At 43.2% G+C, this 25,798-nt stretch overlaps 1 protein-coding gene across 1 annotated transcript in view; it reads right to left on the bottom strand.

The window, feature by feature from the left end:
• LOC137943715 (protein virilizer homolog) overlaps positions 1-25,798 on the bottom strand; it is a 66,969-nt gene that overhangs the window by 22,845 nt on the left and 18,326 nt on the right. The window contains exons 8-14 of the mRNA XM_068789156.1: positions 24,743-24,884; positions 24,471-24,652; positions 24,306-24,391; positions 24,120-24,168; positions 23,907-23,973; positions 11,467-11,948; positions 10,176-10,275 (exon numbers count right to left, since the gene is read on the bottom strand). Of these exons, the coding sequence (XP_068645257.1) occupies positions 10,176-10,275; positions 11,467-11,948; positions 23,907-23,973; positions 24,120-24,168; positions 24,306-24,391; positions 24,471-24,652; positions 24,743-24,884 (1,108 nt within the window). The remainder of the gene's footprint in view (positions 1-10,175; positions 10,276-11,466; positions 11,949-23,906; positions 23,974-24,119; positions 24,169-24,305; positions 24,392-24,470; positions 24,653-24,742; positions 24,885-25,798) is intronic.

Below are 25,798 nucleotides of genomic sequence, written 5' to 3' on the forward strand. Positions count from 1 at the left end.
GAGTTTCCCGGAGGAGAGATCACGAAATTGAATACCCAGTGAATACTGCCCCTTAATGACGTTGATAGAGTCAAAGAAAGTTGAGTCCCATGCTAAAAGAATACCTCCTGAGTGACCAATAGCATCCACAGCTTCCCATTTAATTGAGGGACACGACCAGAGCTCTTTTGCGATGGTATCAGTCATTTCTTGGCATTTGGTTTCTTGGAGGATTATTATAGAAGCCTTGAATTGAACGAGGAAACCTGATATCATGTCGCGCTTACGGGCGGCGCCAATACCTCTGACATTGCACGAGAGCAAAATCATTTACTATCTCAGTTTTGTACTCCTGATGTGATTGTGTCTCCCGGTAACTGACCCTTGTATACAACCCCCAATATGCTAGCCAATCTCATCATATTTTGCCATGTTTCATCGTCATATTTATGACTTTGAACTTGGAGGGCCTTCACCAGACGAGCAGATCTATCAGTTGGAGTGGGAGATGCTTTGACCATGCTCATCTTCTTAGCCAGTCTGTTAGATTGCCTCCTTTGTAAGGCGGTTTCCACTTGTCTTCTTCTTCTTCTGTTTTTGGTCAGGATAGGTGGAGAGGGTGGAGCGGAGGGTATTTCTGGAGTTGAGTTGGAAAAGCCCAGATTGGCGGTCTCCATGTGAGTATTCAGAGTTTGGGTAGATTCCATCTGCCTCTCTGTTCTTCTAGATTCAGAGTCCATATCAGGCTCAGTTCCCGAGAGAGTTTTTGGGCCCTTTGTTTGACTTGAGGAGCTATCTTCAAGACTGATATTAGAGTCCTTCTTTCGGTTTTCTGTAATCCGGGGTTGACTACCCTGCTTGTACCCATCGAATTCAACATTCTGTGAGTTAGGGCCATTGGGATGGTCTTTCTGGGGGGAAGGGTATTTCTGGAAATGGGAATCAGGTGGCAGATTTTTTACGGGTGTGGGGGAGGGTGAGAGAAAAGAGGTGGAGAAAAGAGATAGGATATTTCCGAAATTTTCAAAATCAGCCACGCCGGTACGAGAAGAGCAGCCATAATCAGAATACTGTTCAGGAGAATCAGGGTCGGACTGAAGCTCGTTCTATGTACCCTACGCACTCAGGGGGTGGGTAGGTGCGCTTTCCAAGGCAAAAACTGATTTCAAAGAGGCTTCTTGATTCATCAACTTTGAATTTGAAAGTGGGTTGTGGTTTTTAAAATTTCCGGGAGGGAGCTGATCAGAGACGTCACCCCCATCTGCTTTTTCGAAAGTTGGGCCCGAGATTAAAGTATTTGGTACCGCACTTTCCGTCTTCCCAGATAGGATAGGCAGATTTGAATTAAATAACTCTGACACGCCCTCATTAGTCCTCGGGAGGGCACCCTCTAACACACCGTAAGAGGTTCTCGGCGGAGGGGTTACTGGTTCGTATCCCATCTTCCCAGATGAGGGGGACGGAATTAATTTTGAAAATTTTGACTCATAGTCAGTGGGTCTCGGGATAGGGGAAATCTCGGGATAGCTCTTTGCTGAATTTTTTTTTGAATTTAGACCTGAGTCAGGACTCGGGAGTGGGGATGACTCACCTGAGTGGGAGATATTCGGACTCATGTCTCCGGAGTTGACTCGTTCAGTGCTCTGAGAGGCTGAGTCCAAGGTCGAGCTTCTTCTTCCTCGCGTCCGGCAACGTTTCGGTGGACACAGTATGCAAAAGGTCCTCAAAAGATACCTCTATCCACACGAAATTTCCCCCGAAGCAGAGCTTTTGGAAACATTTCTCGCTCCAGCGTGAGTTTGGATCGACGAATGCCTTTGCAACTTCGAGGTCTGTTCCCTCCATTGTAGCGTCCGACCACTTGATGATCTTTCCGAAGGTTACAAAAATCTCGTTGAGAACCTTCATCGTCCACAGCTCGATCGGAAGGCCGCGGATCGAGATCCATTGGCCAAGGGGCTTGCATATTGTAGTTTCTGTCCGCTACGAAACACATAGGTCATCCTCTTGGAGCCATTTCCTGCTTTCCAGGATTACTTCCGTCTCCTCTATCGATTGTGGAAGAACCAGCCATTTCCGTGGCTTCTTCCTCGCGACCATGGGCTGTGTTCGAAAGAAGTCTCCGAACCAAGTATTGAGGTTGTCGCAATTCCACTTCTCAGAGTTCGATTCTACGATCAAGCCGGCAGTGAGGGTTTTCTTTCCATTTTCGAAGATTTCGGGCAGTAAATCTATGGTAGGAAGTTGTTGTGTCGTGCGGGGGAAAGTAGGGGGGGTTGATACAGGGGACGGTGGTTGGGAGGCTTGACGATTCTGAGTGGACTGGGTTAACGGGGGAAATTTCGAGGATCGTTGATGAGAGGAAGGCTTATTTTCCTCGTCGTCGGCTTGAAATATGTAGAGTGCTTCTCTCCGATTTCCAGAATTACATCTTGCATCTCCTTCCAGCACTGAATCTACCCGAGCGTCTCCGATAGGTATACTCGAGCCATTATGATGGACTCACGTCTCTGTATCACCTTCAATTCTCGGACGCCATATTTCCTGAGTACGGAGAGGGAGAAAGAGATGTCTCCGATTCTGAGTTCCCGAAGTCTCAGGTCGTGGCCGACAAGAGCATCTCCCAGGCAGCGGTCGAAATCCGAAAGTGCAGCCATGGGAATCGAGATAAAAGAACTTTTACGTCCATTTTGTAACGTGATTCTCACCACCTTGTTATTTCGTTGTTGATTTAGAGTCATTGTAATCGCAAAGTTGCCGTATTGCCATGTTCTGTCTCCGGGCTTCCCATTTTCTTTCCTTCTGGTTGTTTTTTCGTTCACTATGCTCCAGGGTCCTTCCTCCGTTGTTGCATGCGGATTGCCTCCGTCTGGTTGCTGCGGAAACACAGTGTCGGGAGTAAGCCCAGCATCTGGCTTGCCGAGATGTAGGGGACGATTTTCCTTCTGCTTCCCAAATTCCGATAGGGCCTTCTTCCCGAGTGACGATGATCCCGCATCTTGCTCCTTCCGTCGCCGTTCCAGAGGTCGCTCCCGTCGCCGCTCCATCTTCCTAACTGTAAGCCGAAAAGCTTCAAGATTTTCCCAGCTAGGCGGTTTTATTATAGATCATCTGACTCGAGATGGTTTCTAATGGAGGCGGGATAGCGGAATAGGGAGGGATAGTAAATCGGAATGCCATGCATACAAGATTTTATAAGAGTCAGCTTACCAATCTTCAAAAGAAATTTGCCCCTCCAAGTGGTCGGACACCCCTCCATGCACTCAATCACAGGGATCCAACTGCATTGAGGAGAGGGGGGATTTTATAAGAGTCAGCTTACCAACCTTCAAAAGAAATTTGCCCCTCCAAGTGGTCGGACACCCCTTCATGCGCTCAATCACAGGGATCCAACTGCATTCAAGAGAGGGGGGTGGGGGGGTGGGGGAGGGAATCCAAAGATGGAGGATTTGGCCCAACTTACTTTTTGCCCAGTGGAGAGCTCAAAAAAATTAAGAAGAACTTTAATGTGTGTAACTTGTCGTCAACTGGTGTTCAAAAGAAAGCTCCCCTCCTTGGCGCCACTGACCAATCACTGATTGTATTGCTGACATTGTGTCATCCATTCATTGTAATTGGAACCTCGTTCCTAGATCAACCAATTCTTTGGCTGATAAATTGGCAAAATTCGGAACCTCCCAGGAATCTCTCATTATTTGGGAAGGTTTGCCCGCGTGTAATCTGCTCGTTTGAGCTCTCTTAATAAAATTCAGCATCATTTCAAAAAAAAAAAAAAAAAATTTGTCCTAGCGTGCCCTCACCAAAAACAATTGTGTCATCAACATATTGCAAGAGAGCAATTTCCTGGGCTGGATCAGAGGAGATGGCGCTGAGCCACCCAGAGTGCTTTGCATAACAGACCATGGAGGACAAATATTCAGCAACAAGAGTGAAGAGGAAGGGAGACAGAGGGTCACCCTAACAAAGCCCCCTCATGCTACAAAAATGCTCGCATGATTTGCCATTAACCAAGAGGGAGAAGGAAGTGTTAGAAATAAAGCTTCGCATCCAGAAACACCATCGAGTACCAAAACCCGTCTGGCCAAAGAGATGGTCAAGTAGCTTCCAATTAACTCGGTTGAAAGCCTTTTCAAAGTCAAGTTTGACGACGAATCTAGGTAAGTTTGACCTTTTGAAGAAATCCAATAATTCATGGGCAGCCATAGCCGAGTCCGGAATATTTCAACCCTTGATATAAAGGCACTATGGCAAGGGCTGACAATTTGAAGGAGGGTAGTATGAAGGCGGTTGGCAAGGATACGGACACTAATTTTGTAAGAACCGGTGGTAAAGCTAATGGGTCTGAAATCTTGAGGTTGGACCGGAGTTTTTTTGGGGGATCAAATCTATGAAAGACGCGCCAATGGCACAATGTGTGATACCGCACTGATGGAAATTATTGGCAAAGGCATGGACATCATCTCTAATAGTTTCCCAAAAGTGGTTATAGAATTCTCTGTTGAAACCGTCTGGCACTGGGGTCCAGTCCTTAGGCATTCCGAGCGCAGCACGGTCGATTTCCTCAGCGGTGAAGGGGCACTCTAGGTGGTCGGCAGCCAGGCTAGATATGCGGCGGAATTGAAGTTGGTGAAGAATTGACCGGTTGAAGGACTTGGGGACGGATGAGTTGATGTTTGAGGGGCCGAGAAGAGTTGTTAGGGGGTCAGAGCGAGGGTCGAGTTTGGATAATAGAGGGATTGGGTTGGATGTTCGAAGGTACGGGCAGGTTTTTCGAGCGGGTGGGGGCATCAAGGTGGCAAGGGGAGGGGCGTAGCAGGTGAGAGGATGGATGAGCTGGCTCAGGGGATGGGTGGGGCATCCGAGGGTACTGACAAAAGAAGTGGGGTATAGGCGTTGCAGCCGAGGGGATGGGTGTTGTAACAAAGGGTATGGGCATAGCAGGCAATGAGAGGACAAGTGAGCTGGCCGAGGTGATGGGTGAGGCATCCGAGTGTACAGGCAAGGCAGGTGAGGGGACCAAGGGGATGGGCAAGGGGCCGAGAATCCTTGGGCTTGAATTTCGAAATTGGGGTAGGTGGCTGAGTGGGCTCGGCTTGCATGATGACTCGTGGAGGGGGGTCAAGTAGTGTCCAACACGAAAAATCGTCGGAAATGAGTTTAATGTGGTGGAGGCGACTTACCGGAATTCTTGGCTGGAGAAAGAATCGTTCCTGGTGCAGGAGGCGCTCCTTCTAGTCCTCTATTCAAAGGATTTCTTCGAAAATGCTAACGATACTGGTTCTAGTATGTTGGCGCCGAAGCTCAGCGGGAATGCCCCGAGCAACCACCCATTGCCTCGCCAAGGAGTTTGTGAGCTCGAGGGACCAGCCGAACATCCGAACGAATGGGGACTCCATTCCATCCCAAAGGTTTTTCAGCTTGTGCCGATCTTCGACGAATTTGAAAGTGATGAGCCAGTGGTTCGCGATAGGCTTCCTGGACGGAGATTTGGGTGGCGAAAATCGGGTGTTAATCCAGGCTACGATTCGGCTAGCTGAGTAGGCGGTGATAAAAGCGATGACAGAGAGGCGACTAGTTCCATCGACCAGGGCCTAGGTTGGGAGGGTGAGGATTGTATGGTTGAAAGAGAACTAGATCAGTGGGGGAGGTGGAGGTGGGAGTGTTGGCTCCAGCTGGTACGGGATTAGATAGTGGGTGGCATAAATGAGGAGGGAGGGGGGGTTGGAGGTTTGCTTTTTGCGAGGATTTGGAGAAGCTTATTACGAAAGATGTTCCAACCGAAGCTGGAGTTGGATTTTTGGGGAAGAAAAACCACACCCATGGTAGTCGTTCCGTGCCGTTGGGTAATGGAACATTCATGCGCAACACGGTGGTATTGGGAGTGGAGATGGAAGACGAGGTCGCCGGTTTGCATAGAATGCCCAAAACATTGGCCCGTCCTGTCTGAGAGAACCTATCGAGGAGAAGCTTGAAGGATCCGCCACGATGGGTAGGGACATGTAGAATTGTTTCCCTCTTGATCTGGAGAGGATGCGGATAGCATCACCGCTCCATTTGCGCTCTCTTCACAAAGAGGTGATGGTGATTCCATGGCGGAACTCGAACTCTGGTGATGCTTCCGATTCGCCAATTTGTATCCGCCTTCTGGAAGTTCGACTGACTATGGTTTGCCAACCAACGTCAGGGTTAACTTGCTCGTCTTGGAGTGTGAGCCACATGTGCGGAACGTGTTGCCACTGCAGCATCATCCGGTGATTCTGCCCGTCGTCTGCAGCGGTGTCGAGTCCCACCCAAGGAAGTGGGCTAGGAAGGGAGACGGTGCGCTGTCGGGCCTGATGCTGGCCAGTGGGGCACACTATGCTCCACAGATATGTGCCGCGTAAGGGACTGCGATTCTCTCTCATCTCTATGACATCTTGAGCAACATAGGTAACTCTAGTTCTTGTAGAAGCATCTAGCAACCCCTCAGGCTACTGAAATAATTGAAGTTCCAATCATTCTCCAAAAGGACATGACTTGATTTACCTTGTCCAACTGCCACTCCAAACCAGTAATTTCTTTAGAGGGGGAACGTCCACCAATTTTGAATAACACTAGCAATGGGAAGGAGGTTTGCAAACCCAAGTGTACAGGTGATTTGGCCATCAAACCGAATAAAAAATATGAAATTGGCTCTCCTTTCACAATGGTAGTGGAAATTTGGGAATGAAAAGGATTTCGTTGAGTTGGACATCTAGTTTTGGAGTAAGAGGAAAATAGAAGAAAAAGAGGAGAAAGAAGAAAGAACTGCCATGGAAGTTTAGGCAGTCGTGTAGAAGAAACATTATTAAATGAAATTGATAGAAAATGATTATTTTGCCCTCCTCTCTTATAAACATAAATCTAAGACCAGTAAGTTCTTATAAACATAATTCTAAGACCAGTAAGTTTTCTTTTCTTTTTTTTGAGAATGTGATGTGGAATTAAAGAAACAGTAAATTACAACCTAGAGAGGCCTCCCGTAACAACCAGCGATTGGAGGGAGATCCCCATTTTGGCCTGACAGTCAGCAAAGAGTATGTTGAACGGAGTAAATGATTGCAATTACAATGGAGATTAGAGGCAATATTAAAAATATCTAGGAACACATCCCAATGTCTTCAAAGAGGGGGCTTAACTTGTTTTTATATTAATCGTTTTGAGTTATATTAACAAGCTCAAAAGAGCAAGATTACAAAGTGGGGGAACCGTCCCAAACAATGAGAGATTGCTGGGATGCTCCAAATTTAGCTAACCTATCAGTCAAGGAATTGGCTGATCTAGGAATGTGATTCCCAGTACAAGGAGGAGGAAAATTTTTGGCGCACATGTCAATGACATTTTTGGAGCCACCTTCGACAATTAGAGGGCCAATGAAATTCTCATGGAAGATCTTAAGGCCATTAAAAAGTCCAACAATCTCAGCCACAGTGAAGTCCGAGATACCGAGCAGCCCAGCATCTACAGCAAGGAGGGAACCATCAACCGAGTGGAGCCCGCCACCAAACCTCGTCGGGCCAGGGCAGCCAAAGGCACTGCCGTCAAAGTTTCACTTCATGGTGCCCATTGGAGCGGGTTGCCATTCAGCCATGGTGCTGTTGCAGGGAAGGCCCACCATTTGAGCAAAGAGCCGCTAGTTGGATTTGAGGTGGGGTACCTTAGAGGTGGTGGAAAAAAATTTTGGTAAGAAGCCATGAGGAAGCTTGGCCAACAATGTCTTCAGTGAGGTTTTCGATGCTTTTGAATTTGCACTAGAAGTGTCGCCTATTGCATTCATTCAAGATGGCCTAAGGGATGAATCCCGTGCAATAAGAGAGGAGCATAGTAAGGAGGTCCCGAGTGACACATAATTGGATGTCGATCTGGTTTAACAAATGGGTCCATATTTTCCACGCAAATGGGTGTCCATCTGGCAGAGAGGGCAGTTCAGATTGATGTTCTGATTGCCACGTCTGATTTTGTTTAGGCAAGTTGTCCAGAGGAAAATTTTGATCTGGGGAGGGGCATTGACACGCCAAACTAAGGTCGCGGGGTGTTGATCAGTAGAGGTGGCAATGTGGTGAAAGTAATAGTAGCCCAAGGGAACAAAGAAGAGGCCACAAGGGTTGGCAAGCAAAACCAGTTTGTCTGGCAGACCTTGGCGAGGCCAAGTTCAAAGATGAGTTGGGAGGCCGCAAGAGCTTCAAAGATCACAGTTGCCATTCCCCTACCAGATCTCAGCAATTGAAGAGGAAAGGCTGGTGGTGTTATTTGAGAGAGTAGGGTAAGAGTCAGCCAGCGCAACCTAGTCCACAGCCACCAGTTAGTCCAAAATTTGGCCAAGCAGCCATCACCAATGAAGCATTTGATTGAAGAGAAATCTGGGAGTAGGTGGATTTGGCGTTTCCAAACGAGGGATAAGCGATGTCGGCGACCACCCATAGTCCACCAACCGTTGACCAGGCCCATCTTGTTGAATTTCCAAAGCCACTTCAAGAGGAGGGCAGAGTCGGTTTCTGTCATAGCACGAATGGGCAAACCGCTGAGATGGGAAAGTTTGCAGACATCATTCCAGCAGATGAGGTGGTATTTCTTCTCACCATTTGGTCCTCCCCAAAGGAATCTTCTCATCAGTTTGAAGTGATGGATGCCGAGCAGGAGAAGAGGGACAGCTAATAGTTGGGTATGCAGGCAAGACAGGACTTGATGAGGACTAACTTTCCAGCCTTGGATAGGAACTCCCCCCTCGAAGTAGTAAATCTGGATTCAGTTTCTCAACGACGGGCCTCCAACAATGCTTATTTGGGGAGCAGTCAAAGAGAGGGAGGCCCAGCTAAGTACAGGGAGGGGGAAGGGAGTGGCAACTTCACAACCGAGGTAAGTGGCCATAGTGGAGAGGTCATTGCTGCTGACATTGTAGGTGATGAGGGAGGACTTGCTCCAGATGATTCTCTGGCCGGAGGATATCTCGAATAAGTTAAGGAGAATTTTGATTTTTCGGACTAGATCAATTGTGGCAATGCCAACCAGGAGAGTGTCGTCAGCATACTGAAGGAGAGCAACGTCCTGAGTAAGTTAATATTCAATAGGAGAGAAGGGAACAAGGACTAAACTACCCATAAGGAAATGTACCCAAATACCCTTGACTTCCAACTCTCAACACCCGTCACGCTGGAGTGCACACACCATAGAGCTTCAGATAGTCACATAAAGATATAAACTCCTTTTCACCAAGGGCTTTGGTGGAGAAATCTTCAAGTTGATTAGTAGTCTTGACATAGGAAGCAACAAACTTACTAATCAAAAAAAAAAAAAAAATCATCAGTGCCAATTGAATAAAGTGACAATCAACTTTGATATGTAGGATCTTTCCTAAAAGTTGGGCACAGAAATACTGCAACATTCTGGCAAGACTGCTGGCTTGGCAATGAGCCTCACCATTCTCAATACCCTGCCTATTCAGCCTTGCACACAGACCTAACATCCTGGTTTTGGATTCAATTGTTTCTGGAAAAAGTCAACTAACTCTTTCTTTGGTTATAGTCACTCCATTTAGGTTCAATGGCAGACACTCTTCCCAGGTCTAGAGGCTTTCACTGTTTGTTTCGCTAAGCCTCCAACCAGGAAGGTTGATTTGGCGGTCGTCATCAAACTTTTCTTGAAGAAAAAGCCTTCCATGGTGCCTTTGGCAAGTTGAAAACAAGACCTCTGTAAACCTCTGAATGTTTCTTGGGTCCATACCATTCAAAGTGCTAATTATGATGTGACACCACCTTGCCCTCACCCCCTGCATGCATCCTTCTCCTGTGCTTACCCTGGAGCTTCATCTTGTTATTCTGTTAGCATTTCTAATTTACATTTAGCTTATAAGAAGTATCTAACATCATATGGGTGTTCAGAAAGCCCTTCTAGTATCCCTTCTTTTGTAAAAAGTTTGAATTTATTAGAAAGGAATTAGATACACAATTTTCCAAGATACAGACCAGATAAAAACAAACTACAAAAAAAAACACTGCCCAGCACACATAAAAGATAATTTAAGAAAAAACTAAGATTCATCCAGACTCGCATAATAACCTCAAAAAATCTTATTCTAAATGATTCCAAATTTCAGTTAGAAGATAAAACCACCGTACCCTTCAAGCTGACATACACCTCCCTTCCTATCTGATACTAACATGTTTAACTTTCAGACTTACCATAAGTGCTAGAAGACCGCTCAAGCATGTATTTACAATTGACAAGAACCACATAAACAAGAGTCACCGCACTTTCTTCGTAAAGAGCAACTGCAACGGCCTTCACAATGAATGAACAGTAAGCATAAAATAATGTCTCAATTAGAGTGTACAGAGGAGCTCATAGAGATGCAAAGTTTTGGAAACAAAAAGCAACAACGCATGACTGATAAATCATTTCATAGATGCAGATGGTAAAACAACAACAAGTTCCTGTGTACCATCACACACCAAATCAGTGCATACTTCAAAAAACATTCTTCGACACATTCCAACAAAATAACAAAAATGGCACATAACAAAACTTTTCTTATATTGCTCTAGATATTTATGAAACAAAAATAATTGTCAAAACAATGTTCTCAATCATTTAGCAAAGCCAAGGGCCTGCTAGTGGTACATTGCAAATTGCTCAAGCTTCTAGGCACACAGTTAATTATCACCACCAGATCCTTGTCCCAAGAGAAATATTTCTGCTCCAAAAACAGTGAGCAAATCAACAACAATACAGAAAAATATTTTCTTGTATTTTCATATTCCTACTTACAAAACATGATTTTTTCAGAAAAAACAATATAGACAAACCTTATGGTTGATGAAATACCCAAATAGATATATAATATATAAATGAAGATGCATACAACATTTTTTGTTCTATAGACAGTTGGAGAAAAAAAGTTGTAATAAATTTCAATGGAAATGTAAAATAAAATTCAAAACATTTAGAATCCAATATATTATTTTAAAATGTATGTAACATAGTTGAATAAAGCCTTGATTCTTCATTTAAAAAAAATCAATACTTTTTTCAAAGTGCTGACCAAAAAAATTCAAATTAAGAAAGCCCTCAAATTTTCAGCAGTTAACTTTGACGCAAATTAGAAACTTCTGACCTAAAACAATCACTATCCTCTCTTTCTTTCAGGAAAAAAAAATGTTTGGTTTAGCCGAGTTGAAAATTACATTTATTTCTTATCTAAAAAATGAATGACAGCTAAAGTCTGATCTTGAAGAAAGGAGTGATTACTTATTGAGGTCAGAAAGCCAATTAACCAAGTGAATGCAATTAGGGTGCATTTTATCATAGTTTTTTAACTAGTAGAAGCAACTTAATTAGAAAGAAGGAAAGACCACAAGAATACTTTGGCACACTTGGGAGTACCCACCTTTCTTAACTACTTAAAATCAAGCATGCTTAACCAAAAATTAGTGGCTGTCTTTAAGGAAAAAAATTTGAGATTAATTTTCTTACAGGATTCTCAGATATGAAGGCCAGAATGCGAAAAGCTGTTGTCAATTGTGCGATAGATGAATCCCGGAGAGCAACCCCCTCAAAGTACTTATCAGAAACTAGCTTGCCCAGCAAATTCTCGATAACTTGAACATCTGAACTATTAGATGTATCTCCGACAAAATTCTCCACATCTATCGAATCTGAGACGAGAATGTTTGCTGAAGAGAGGTGTGCATCACCACCAGAAGCTAAAACTGCCGCATATCTCAGGAGACCAATAGGCCCATTTCTGTGGTATATAACGCCAGCATCTATCCACTCCAACAACCTTGTTGGAGCATCCTTTCGGTTTGTCCCTGGAGAAGAAGAATGTAGAGCCTTATGAAGCTCCACTGCATGTCCAATCCACGAAGCAAGAGAAGATGCAGTTGAATCAGTAACCATGACTTCAAAAATCTCAGCAGCCGAGTGGAAGATTGCAAGATTTAATGGCAAAGCTGCTGAAAAGATAAAGTAGAAAACAATAAAATATGTTAGTGGCACAAAAACAAAAAACGTAAAATATTTTCTTTTGAAAAGCATATGGGACTTTGACAGCAAGAAGAAAGAACACAAAAGCATTAGTCACCAAAGAGGGAACGGCAAAGAATTAAATGATGGGAGAAAAGGAAACCCGAAACCCTAACCCTAAATCCTATAAGGCTAGCAAAATATTTCACCATTCAAAATGACATAATTAAGAACCAATTCAAAACTGTGGAATAGGCCAATACTTTGTACAGTGGCATGTAGATACAGTTTTCACACCACCACATAACCTCCTTCAGGCCAATTCCAATTTACAGGGCCCATGAAATTTCCTTGTATCTATGAATCTGGTACTAACGCTCTAAGCACAGTTTATTTTGAGCTTGTATTGCCAAGTGGTCCAGAATAGGCAAGACACACTCCTGCATAGTGATCTTTAGAGTCCCCTCTCCATCTGAAAGGACTCACATTACTTCCCAAAAATCTCATATTACTTCCCAAAAATCCTAGGGAAAAGTCAGTCCAAGAGTGACTGCCATTACCGTTTCAAAAAAAAGGGGAGGTAAGAGGCCCACAAATCTTTTGGGTGGTTCCAGAAACGGCCAACATAATCCAAAAGGACTTGTTTGTTCCTGGGGATTAATTGCTATTTGTCTACATAAGTTAAAAATAAAAACACAACTCTTAGAAAAAAGTTGGGTTTTTGTCCTTGCAAAAGAGAGAAGTAAAGATGGAGGCTCTTCGTCTTGCCCACAACATGCAGCAGAACAAGCGGAGGTGGGGAGCCTATACCCCACATTTCTGGATGAATTATGAAAAATGGAGAGATGGATGAGCTTGAGGCTCTTCATCCTCTCCTTATTTTCTCCTCAACAGTGAAGAAGAGAGCCCTTCACATAAGGGGAAGAGCTAGGCTATTTCCCCTCCCTGCATAATAGAAGCTGAGGGGCTTCCATATCAAGAAAACAAAAAGGGAGAGGACAGTTCATCACTCCTTCAAACACAAATATAGTTCTTATTTTATTTCATTTTTTTGTAGAAATACCATGACAGGATAATAATGCACATGACTCTTAACATCCCTGAACTGGAATTCTGTACTATACATCCCCCAGTTCGAGGGGGAGTGCAAGAAATACAGAAGAATTACAGTACTTAAGTGCTATACGTCAGTCAGGTCATAGGAACTAGAACTTAGTTTGTTAGTAAGTTTGATATTTTTATGTCACTTTGCAAGTCATATTCCAAAGTCGGAATCAATTAATAAAGTCAATTACCTTTAGAAAACCTATTAATCTCTAATCTCTACATCTATGATAGAGTTTGGCACAGCACTTTGAAACCCAAAAGCCTGCTCTTTAAATCAAAGAGCTACTTTTAGTATTCAAAAGGCGTTTGGTTAGCTTCCTCTATAGAAGAGCTCATCCTCCAAAGAGGAGAAAATCACCCCTTTGGTTAAGAGACAAAATAAAGCTTCTTTAAAGAGGAGGTTTTTCTTTACTTTCTTTTGAAATGGATGTTGTATTATTCCGGCAAACAAGGAATACAACTTGAAGGAGCTTCCCTTTACAACAAGGGATCAGAGGGAGGCTCTTTGCTTGCAAGCTTGTTAGCAAAGGAATTTACTAACCTAGGAACATGAGACCAAAACCATAAAATTACAAAAACAATGTCAGAAATCTCATAAAAAACACCCCAATGATGCCAAGGCGGCTCAGAAAAAAGAGGAACACCAGCCAACCACAGTAGATGATGAGCCCAAGGAGAAGGGCAAAAAGACTTCGTAGATGTAGAGTCAGATATTCCCGATTAGTTGATGAGAGGAGTGCTATCAAAGTCCTGAAAAATACTGCCAAAGCCAGCTAGATTCCCAAGAGAAATACCATCAAAGTTGATTTTGAGGGTGCCCAAAGGAGGTAGCTGTCATTCGGTCATAGTAGGTTGCTTTGAAGGGAAGACATTGGAGCCACAACACCAATTGATACGAAGGAGGGCATTTGACAAGCAAGCAAACACCTTTCTTCAGTGAAACCAGGAGGACACTTGCCCAATAATACGACTAGTGGTTTCCTCTACAATACCAACTTTGCAATTGAATCTTCGATTGTTTCTTTCTTTCCAAAGACACCAAGGGACATGAGCCAAACAAGTTAAGATAAGCAGTTTTCCCAGTTTAGGGATATTAGTCCCTAAAAGCATTTGGCAGGTGTCAATAAGATCCTTTGGGAGGTAAAGCTGCAGGCCGATGCAATTAAGAATAGACCAAACCTGCCCTTCAAATGGGCTATGAAGGAGAATGTGGATGACACTTTCTTCTTCAGCATTACAAAGCGGGTAAAGGATGCATGGATTGTGATTGCCCCACCTTGTGTATCTTGTTTAAGCAGACAATCCAAAGGAAGAATTTTACTTTGTAGGCAGCAAAAAGGCACCAAGCAATAGCAGTCTCATGTTCCACAAGCACTCCGCCTATTAATGTGTTAATATACCAAGGAAACCGAGAATTTGCCTTTTTTTCAAGCTTCCAAGTCATTCTATCTTGCCCATGTTTCCAGATCTCGACAATACCCATATCACTAATTAATTGGCAAACATCTGGTTTCTCTATCATTTGACCCACGGAAGAAGTGAAGATTTCAAGCATTAGCATGCCATGCAGCACCAACAGTAACCTCACACTGTGTGGTGATTTGCAACAGGGAATTGTACGAGTCTTTTATTGGCCCTACCCAATTCCACCAATCATTCCAAAACTAAATCTTGCAGCCATCTCAAACAAAATAGCATATCTCTGTCTCAAATGCTGGTAGGAGGAGAAAGAAGGATTTCCAAAGTGGAGATAGTCAGTTACATGTTCCACCCCTGGTCCACCAAGTGCCTTCCAAGGGAAGCTTTTCAGCGATTATCGGTCGCCACATGCTCGTTGGGGAAGAGTTGAATTTCCAAAGCCACTTAAGCAAGAGTGCCCACTTAATGTCTTTAGTGAGGTAAATACCCAATCAACCAAGAGAGTTTAGCATACAAACCTTCCTCCTACTCACAAGATGACATTTGTGCATTTCTAATACCCCTCCAGAGGAAGGGATCTTGATGACTTCAATGTGACGGCAGATGGAAGCAAGATACGGCATGAAAGACAAGCAGTAATTTGGGATCCCAGCAATGCAAGAGTTGAGAAGAGTAAGTCATCCAGCTTTAGAGAGCAATCTCCATCTCCAAGTGGCTAGGCATTTTTCTAACTTTTCAACCATTGAGGTCCAATGATTCTTGTGCGGTCGGTTGCCGAATAGCACAAGACCGAGGTAGGTGGTAGGAGGAGAGACCAAGGAGCATCCCAAAATAATCTACCATAGAGCGAAGTTCCTAAGGGACAATATATCCCAATAAAGTGGTTTTGTGCCAATTAATTTATTGCCCAGATGTTAACCCAAGGAGAGCTTCGATCTTCCTAATCCAAAGTGTCTTCCCCAAAATAGATAGTATTGTAAGCCAACTGAGATAGCAGAATGTCAAATTCAGCATACACTGCAACAAGCCTGCACCATCCGGCTGCCTCTACCGAATAAAGCATGGAAGATGGGTATTCTGCAATAATGTTGAAGAGCAAAGGGGAGAGGGGTCACCCTACCAAATACCTCTAGTGTTGTTCAAGAACCCGCAAAAGGTACCATTGAGCAGGAAGGAATAAGAAGCCGACAAGAAGCAACTTTTCATCCAAAACCTCCACCGCTGCCCAAAGGCCATACGCCCAAGAATGTCATCTAACAGCAATCAGTTGACTTTACTGATATCAAGCCATATTTGCTTGTGATATGATTGATGGACTTGGTAGTGTTAAGATTTGTCCTCTGGTAGGTTTCCCCTCGTGTAATCTGCTCGTTTGAGCTCTCATAATAAAATTCAGCATCATTTAAAAAAAGAAAGATTTGTCCTCTGCTGACTAACTGGCTAATCTGGCTTCCTGATGACAGTAGGCACTTCTCTGTCTGCTCGGCCTATCATCTTACGGGTTGGACTCAGCCTCCCGCCCCTCACCAAGCTGCTTTTGCTTGGAGGTTCTTGGCTCCTCCAAATGTGAAATTTTTCCTCTGGAGTGCTTGCCGCAACAAGATTCTCACTGCTGACAATCTTATCAGATGTGGAAACACTACTCCTGACCCTCTTTGCCCCCTCTACGAGGTGGAAGCCGAGACCATCAGCCACCTTCTCCTCCATTGTGCTTTTGCCTGGAAGGTCTGGACCTCTATGATTGATAGCATGGGCCTCAGTTTTTGTATCCCCCCTGACCTGAGCACCATATGCCAACTCTCATCTGGCACTTGTCTCCCCAGCCTCATTAAGTTTTTGTTAGCTGCTTGCGTCGCTTACATTCACTGGTGGCTTTGAACTGAAAAGAATTCCAATCAGATTAATCGAGCCTCGCGCTCTACCGTTGAGGTGATCTACAATGTTATGGGCCTTATCTCTACCTGGATTCGCACTCGGATGTCTATCATGTTCCCCTTCCCGCACCAACTAGAAGATTATTGCTCAGATGTGCATTCCTTCTGCGCCACGCTGAATCGATATTTGGAAGCCTCCCCCCACCGGTTATTATAAGCTCAACTTTGACGGCAGCGCTTTTGGAAAACCCGGGTTTGGCTGGCTTTGGGGGGGGGCTATTATGTCATAATGTGGTCCTCTCTCGGCGTTGCGGACTCAACCACTGCTGAGCTCTCTGGCCTCCTCCACGGGATCTTCACATCTCCCAGGATCGCTTCAGAGGTCCACTTATCGTGAAGGGTGACTCCAAAATCACCATTGGCTGGTGCTCTACCGCTTCCTTCCCCTCGTGGCATCACTAACAGCTTTTTCTTGATATTATAGATATTGTTTCCACTACCTCTTGTACTTGGTCCCATGTTCAGCCAATTCGGCAGCAAATTTGGCTGCTAAATTGGGCCCCTCCCAACAATCTCTTGTTGTTAGGGGAGATCTCCCTTGATGTATTCTTTTGCTTTTCTTCGTAATAAAATCATCACCGTTTCAAAAAAAAAAAAAAATAGCAACCAGTTGACGTTATCAAATTTTTTTGAGGTCAAGTTTAAGAATGAATCGAGGAAATTCAGACCTTTTGATGTAATCAAGGATTTCATAGGCAGCCATAGTTGAATCTAGAATGTTTCTTCCCTTCATAAATGCACTCTAACCGCGATGAATTACCATTAGGAGAGTAACCTTATGTATATGAGCCAGAAAACGCGATCATGTACAAATTGGATACGAGGGTGATGGGACGAAAATCAGTTGGGCATTCCACGTCCACTTTTTTGGCAATGAGTGCAATGAAAGAGGCACCCATGCTCCGGTATGATATGCCCCTACAATAGCAATCATGCACCACAGCAAGAACGTCCTTCGTAATGATCGGCCAACTTCTCTCGTAAAACTCTCCATGATAGCCATCAAATCCATGTGCTCGGCATTTGGCATGCCTAGGACAGCAATCACGACTTCCTTGGCGAAGAATGATAGCTCCAAGTAGGGAGGCTTTCGAAAGGGAGATCATTGAGATATGAATGTGCTGAAGTTTTGGTTTGTTAAAGCATTCCTCCAAGTAAAGAGCTACATAGAAGCAAATTGAAGCATCAGTAATAGAGGCTTTATCTAGCGTTACTTCATTATTAATGCATTCCTCCAAATAATTCAGTTAGTTCTCCTCCTTGCCGAAGCGACTGTATGGAAGAATTTTGTGTTGGCATCTCTCAGTAGGCTGTTTAAAGCGTGCTCATTGCTTCCAATGTATTCTTCATTGTGAGCCAATGTTTGAAACTTGTTTTGAAGAGAAATTTGGTTTAAAAAGTTCAGTAGAAGAGAGACACCTTTGCTCTTCAGCAGCATCGAGGTCGGCAATCTAAGATAGGAGAGAGGCTTTTTCAGCATTGGCAGCAGAGTAGCATTCTGAGGACCATTAGTTTAATTTATGTTTCAAAAACTTGAGCTTCAAAGGAAAATCCGTCCAACAAAACAGGACACAATGATTTTGGACCACCAACCAGCCAGTATCACAATCAAGGACATTAATATTGTCAAAATTTCAAAGACTGAGTATCTCCCGAGGGCCCAACTGCATTAACAGCCCACCTGTCAAGATTGGCACAATGCCCAAGGTCTTGGGTGATGGAATGAATGGAAGGATAACAATAGATTGGGATTTTGTCTCTTGAAGGATAACAATGGAAGGTTTCAATGAGGTAAGGAGGCACCGAATTGTCGCACGCTTCCACCAGGTACAAATTCCTTACACATTCTATGACATGATTATCATTTCTGATTATGTTTTGAGACTCTTGAAGCACCCTCATCCCTCGGTAGGCTTCCATTGGAAACAGCACCCATAATTTTTGCCAACTCCATCATTTGCTGCCAAGTCTCATCATCATACTTGTGCCTCTCAGATTGAAGTTCAACAACAAGTCTATAAGAACGGTCCCTTGGTGGAGGGAAATGAATCCGCCCTATTGCCGAATGAGTTGGGTATTGAGGCTGATGGCTAGATTCTCCCTAAAGTAATCTTCTTGGATGCCCTTTCCTTCACCTTCGATAAGTTGCTAAGTAGGGAAGGGAAGGGGATGAGATCTCCAGACAGCTAGGCTGAAGATCAAAGGCTTGATCATGGTGAGTTGTGAGAGTTTATGGATGTCAGAGTATAGGGGAAGGTGGGGGAAGAATCATTCCAGGAAGGCAAATTGAGGGAATCGCTATTGTGTTGCACTGGGTATTACAGTGATAAGGGAAGGTGGTTAGAACAGGTGACGGTTTTAAATTGTCATTAAGTGGAAGGTGCAATGTTCTAAGGGAAGTCTCACCCCCTGTCAGGCCAAGGTTCAATAGATCGGTAGCCACATGACGCATCAGAGAGTTGTGGCGTTTTGATAGGGTGTGGTTGTAACGTTGGTGAACTGCTTTTAAGAGAGGCTAAAGAGTCACAGACCAACAAACAAAAAGGGTGTTGGTGGCAGGTAGTTGTGGTATTGGGATGGGGGTGAACTATGGGAGGGTTTTTTTTGCAGATGATGGGTTATGCCATACCCCTCAAAGAGGAGGTTTTTCTTCTAATATTTAGAAGATAATAAATATATGATTTGACAAATATACCCCTTATCATATTACAAATGTCATACATATACCTCGTATAAATTTGACAAGGTACAAAGCTCAGTTTTCATGGACTCACATAAGATATCATAAAGACACTAGACTATCTAATACAGATATTCATATGTGACGTGGGACCCACTAATCACACAAATTGTAGGACCCAAAATCTTCCCTTCAATTTGGTTATACTATCTATAGTATTTATTTTATTATAAAACTTAAGATACAAATAAGGACACTTCTCTAGGACTAGCGAGCAACCCCCTCAAGGTCAACCGTAAAACCAAGCACCCCCCCCCCCCCTCTTCGCCACTTACCAATGCCGAAACAGAGGCCAGCCTCGGCAATTGCTACAAGGTGAACCAAGTGTGCAAACTCGCAAGATAACCCGGAATCGGGTCTTTTCATCTTTTCAAAGCCTAGTAAAAGATCCCAATGCCTTGTGGAGGCACTACAATTTGAGCAACATAAATTTGATCTAGAAACTTGGGCCCAGAGGATAGAGTTAACCAAGTTGATGGGTGATGTATATTCGGGACTGATCCTTTGGGATAATCATTTCTCTGAAAATTTGAAAAAGAAGAAGAATGAACAATGATTGTGATTTCTTGGAACGTTTGTGTACGGAGCCTCCTATCCTCTATATAGAGTCCAGCATTGTAATGCCCCCCCACCCTTCCCCTCCCCTCCCCTCCCCTCCCCTCCCCTCCCCTCCCCCCGCCGTCTTAGCTCCTCTCTTTCTTCCCCCTCTCACCATTTGAACCCTATTCCACTTTTCAGTTCATTATTAAACATTTTTTTAAATAAATAATTTTCATGGTTTTAAAAGTATTAACCCAAAAACCCTCTATCAAAGTATCAAGACATTATAAAATTAAACATTTTAGTTTAAGTATTCCATATTTTATAATTAATTAAATTAATAATTTGATTTTAACTCATAACTATTGTTTTAATTTAGACTAAACTACAGTTTTTCTTAAATTATTAATAAATTACCCCACTTAATTATTTATTTTGTTTATACATTTTAATATTATATTAAATTACTGATTATAAAAGTAACCATGTTTGTTTTGGATTATTATTTATTTAGATATATTATAAAAAGTAACTCATTCTCTTGTTTCCACCGCATTTTCCATTTTGGACACTAACACGAGAAAGTACTTTCCAATGTACTTTACATCGAGCACACTAACATGAAAAAGTGGTTCACTGCCCATTTCACTTTCATTTTCCCTTATCGGGGCTTTTGCCAAGTGCAAACTTTTGCTCATAGTGAACAAGTTCACTGGAAGCAACACACCGTTTCAAGTGGCTCTCGGAAGGGGATGTGAACACAAAGTTCTTCCATGTCGTTGCAACCGCCAGGCGGAGACCCAACCGGAAAGCTTCACTTTGCATCAATGGTGAAGTTACTTTGAAGTGGTCTCTCATTTCTAACACTATGCCGAGCTTTTTTGCAGGTCTCTATACCGAAGCCATCCAGTTCGGCATTTCTTCCAGAGTATTAGCCTCTCAGCAATTCCGTGGCGGTTGCTGGTCATATTGAGCTTCCTTTCTCCACCGGAGAAATTGAAAAAGCTGCTTTCGGCCTTTCTTTGGACCAGGTTCTGGATGGGTATAATGGCGAATTCTACTGTCACTGTCGGTCTTCCATTGGCGAGGACATTTCTAATATGGTCTATGCATTCTACCACTGAGGCATCTCATTCAAAAGTATTGGGGCTTCGTTCATCACCCTTGTTTCCAAGAGAGAAGTGGTGGAGCAACCTACACATTTTCGGCCCATAAGTCTCACTACCAACGCATACAAGGTTCTAGCTCATCTTCTCGCCAACCGTCTCCGGGTAGTCCTGCCTATTGTCATTCACCAAGGCCAGAGCGCTTTTATCAAAGGCAGAAATATTCTTGAATCTGTAATGGCTAGTCACGAACTTCTCCACTACTTCAAGACCTTAATCTCCCTCGGTTTATCTTCAACTTGATTTTGAAAAAGCTTTTGACAAGGTTAATTGGCATCTTTTGGACACTCTTTTGAGCAAAATGAGTTTTGGAGATAAAAGGCGTTTCCGGATCCAAAGTTGCATTTCCTCTACCAGCTATTCTATGCTCTTTACTGGGACAATGTGTGGCTATTTCAAAGGAACATGTGGCATACATCAGGGCGACCCTTAATCCCCATTGCTCTTCAACGTGGTGACTGAATATCTCTCCTCTCTGATCTATTCGGCCAAAGAGATTGGTTGGCTCCTCCCTACTACCGAACATGTTGTTTTTGACAACCCGATTCACCAATTCGCAAATTACACCATATGTTTCAACGTGGACACTATGGATCAAATCAGAAAACTGAGGGTCGTTCTTGGCCTCTTTGAGTTGGCATCAAGGCAAAATATAAATTGGAGGAAAACCACTTTGCTTGGTTATTATATTCACGATGCGATTCCAAAAGATAAGGCCGAGTTTCTGGGTTGCTCTCTAGACAACACGCCATCCACTTACCTGGGGCTTCTTCTGTTTGATACTCATCCCACTGCCGCTCTTTGGTCCCCTCTCATTGAGAAGTTCGAGAAGAGGCTTACTACTTGGCAAGGTAAGCTCTTATCCACTACAGGCAGACTTTATTCAAATCGTGCTTGGTGGGCCTGCCTAACTACCTCTCATCCTTCATGCATTGTCCGGCCTCGGTGTGTTCTAAAAATTGATTATATCTATCTACAGTTTCTCTGGAGAGGTTCTGAAGACACCTTCCGATATCATCATGTCAGATGGAAGGAGGTTTGTCTCCATCGATTCAGTGGTGGTCCAGGCATCTGGCCTACTAAAGATATGAATTGTGCCCTCCTCCTTAAATGGATTTGGAATTTCAATACCCAGCATTGCAGCCTATGGAGGAGTATGGTGAGCTTTTCAGTTGAGCTCACTGGCCACTGGTGGAGAGAGGGAGACACTCCCCACCGTTTGTCCCTAATATGGAAATCTATATAAGAGTTGCTCCCTACCTTCAAGACTGCAATATCCTTCTGTGTTGGGAATGGGAGGACTCACTTTTCTGAACTGATGAGTGGTGCGGCCCCCACCCTCTGATTGAGGAATACTTCGGGCACTCTAGGAGTTTCGTGGATTTGTCCTACTTGGAGGCCGATATGAGGAACAATCAGTCTTGGAGCATTATCTTTCGTAGGGGTTTGAATGATAAGGAAACCATTGCCTTTTGCTCGCATTTGTCCAGCCTCAGTAGTGGTATCATTCGGGACCGGATTAATGACAAGTTGATTTGGAAGCCTAGTGTTAATGGCATATTCTCGGTTGCCTCTGCTTACTCCCACATCAGTGGAGACAACCCCAACATGTCGAAGCACAAGGCCTATGTTGCAAGGAGACTCCCGGCCCCCAACAAGATTAAATTTTTCTGATGGACTGCCATTAGAGACCAAATCCCCACTGCAGATAACCTTCACAAACGCAAATTTACTACTCCTGATAGTACCAGCCCTCTCTATGGTCTTTGTGGGGAGTTTGTTCAGCATGTTCTCCTCCACTACAGCTACTCCTTGAGAGTTTGGATGGCCATCCTTCAAAAAATTGGTATCCAATTGGGCCTTCACCAGAACCTCTTTGGCACTATCCAGATGGTTTTGGGAACTTGTCTGCCTTGAATCGGCAAAGTGCTTTTCTCTGCTTGCCTCGCTCAAGTCCTGTGGTGTCTTTGGCTTGAGCAAAAGCACTGTCTCTTGCACTATGGGTATGATCTCTAGTTGGCTGCACACCAAGAATGATTTTGCCCCCCAGGCGAGTATCTCACTTCGTTGGAATTAGCATCTTTTGGCTCATATGGCGGGTCCCCAAAAGGCACCTACCCTGGTTGAATGGATTCCTTCTCTTAGTGATTGCATCAAGCTGAATTTTGACGGTAGAGCTTTGGGGTTCCCAAGACTGGCAGAGTCGGTTGGTATTGTGAACTCCAACACCGCTGAAGTGAATGCTCTTTTCCATGGAGTTAAAATCTTCAAAGACCGTCTGCATCGAAAGCTACTCATTGAAGGGGACTCCAGAGTTGTTATTAGTTGGTGCTCTAGCTCTGTCTCTTCCCCTTGGCATCATTGGCCCACCCTCTCTTCTATTTCTGACATTATATCCACCATTTCTTGTACTTGGAATCATGTCCCTAGATCAGCCAACTCCTCGACCGATAGATTAGCTAAACTCGGTACTTCCCTACAATCTCTCATTGTTAGGGACGGTCCCCCCACCATGTAACTCTGCTCTTTGTAGTTTTTTTTATATAATTCAACACTATTTATAAAAAAAATTATCATAAAACTAAAGTACAGTTCTGGGTATTTTAATAATTTAACTTTAAAATTATGCCTTAAATACTCACAACTAAATCTAATACATGGCTATGTGTAATGCAAAACACTTTAAAATAGTTGTAACCAAAACAACACTTCCTCCCTTAAAGAGGTCTTTATGGAGAAGAACTTTTTGATAAAGGTCTTCCCAAGAAGTCCTCAATAAAAGAGGAGGCCAAACGCAGCCTAAGTGTTTTAGCAACTTGTTTTTGTACTTCATGGTAGGCCTAACCTCATTCCAAAGTCATCATTAATGTGGATAAAAAGGAATTCAAGTGGTCACTTAAGTCTATTGATGAGTAATTCAATCCATTCACCATTTTTTCCTGTTCTGTCTCTCTGCACCTCACTTTCTATTTTTAACCCATGAATAAAAAACTAAATAAAATACTGCAAACGAGGTCTGTTGCTATGCATTAGATACCCCACCATAATTCAGAGTTGATGGCTGCAGCTCCTTCACAGAACGTAAAGCTTCAATCAATACCAAAACTGCCTGCACCAGTCACATTTGGAAACAAAAGTAAATCAGTGAATAAAATTAAAGAAAGTAACAGAAGCAACATTCCAATTTTTACAGAGACATCCAATATTCAAAAATAAATAAATAAATAAATAAGTGCAATTCGATGCATAAGATACCTCCTGAAAATGTCCGAGAGCCAATAAAGCCTGGCGGCCCGTATCAGACCTGCACAACAGCTCAAGTCAGTGAAATATCAAGTCAAATAACAACAAAAAAGGTATAAATTAGACCAAAATAAGGCCCACCAAAATGATAGTTGATCTCCCTAAAAAAAACAAAAAATTAACAGCACAATCTTCAACCTGGAGAGAGAGCAAAGATCCCACAGAACCCATAAAACTTCTTCAGAATGAGGTGGAGCAGACAGCAAGTGGTCAATACAATTTACCTACAAGAAGGAGAATGCTTCCATTTCAAATTTTAAAAAATGGAATGCTTAACAGAAAAAGGAAAAAGGTGGAACTAACCACTCTAAGATGGAGTTCAGTAATCATTCCAACTTCCTGAGTACGACAAAGAAAATTCTTTGCAGTCAAAATCCTTGCATATCTAAGTGGGACACACTCTGCTTTGTCCACATCTTCACCAGATTTAAGTGCAAGAACAACAGCTACAGCAATCTCAGGCTGATGTAGTAGGAAAAGTAAACCTAAGAAACAAGATGGTGGTAAAATGCTTTATACTTTCTGGTATCTCGAGAAAGGCTCAAAAGACAGACAAATAAGCAAAACTTAACCACCTGAACGACAAGAAAGAAGTGAAAAAAGTATTGCCTCAATTGATGCTATAATATCTACAAAAATATCCGTAGTAGGGCCAGCTTGTGATCGTAATGCGGGTGATGATAACAAAGCTGCCGATAAAGGAAGAAAACCTCTCTCCTGCAAAGAGAAGCCCACTTCCAATTCAAAGATGTAATAAAAAACAGATACTTAAAAAGAAGACAAGCCTCATAAAAAATAAAAAATAAAAAAATGGAGACAAGTCCAATTTCACAATACTGCAGAATAAAACAAAGATAAAATGCTCTATAAAACAACAAAAACATACAGGACAACAACCATAAACCAACTCAAACCAAAAAAAAACAACACAAGAGTCCAGAGATCAACAGTCAAGATTGGTTCGGAATCAGTTTCCAGTGATCCATTGAGCTAAAGCCCCAATCAACACCTCTTGCCACTTTTCAAAAAAGTCAATTTAAAAATTACTAACAATGGATTTACAAAGTTTAGGGTTTCTAAATACAAGCAATCTACTGATAAATCATTTTTTGCTAGTACTAATTAAACTTGCTGACTTTTCCTAATCTGAATCCTTCAAAACAATTTCTGGCTTGAAAGAAGAATTTTCCTTTTTTTTATAAAAGTGAAAATTTATTAAAGACAACAAAGAAAACAAAAAACTACAGGGGACCTCCCGTTACAACAAGAGATTGGAGGAGAAGCCGTGGATGAGCACCATTGAATAACAAACTTGGGAATCTCCTTCAACAATGAGCAGGCCATGAAAACAATCACGAAATATGGCAAGTCCATGGTATAAAGCAAGGAGTTTTGACGCAGTGGAGTCAGAGTTCCCTATAGATCTGCATACGAGACCAGAATTGTGCCAGAAGTCTCAATAAGCACCTTTGAACCGGGGCAGCCCAGGGTTCCTCTTAGCCCTCCTGTCAAAGTTTAGTTTGATAAACCCATGGGGAGGAGGGGCCCAAGGGACAGGCGTTCCCAGTCATGAGGGCAATGCAACGCCAATTCGTCCTCACAGAGATGTTGTTGAGGTTGTTGAAGTCCTT

This window comes from Aristolochia californica, unplaced genomic scaffold (assembly GCF_029961685.1).
Source record: "Aristolochia californica isolate CCGP_79_NKW_82.1479 unplaced genomic scaffold, dmAriCali1.0.hap1 SCAF_1, whole genome shotgun sequence".
NCBI lineage: Eukaryota > Viridiplantae > Streptophyta > Magnoliopsida > Piperales > Aristolochiaceae > Aristolochia > Aristolochia californica.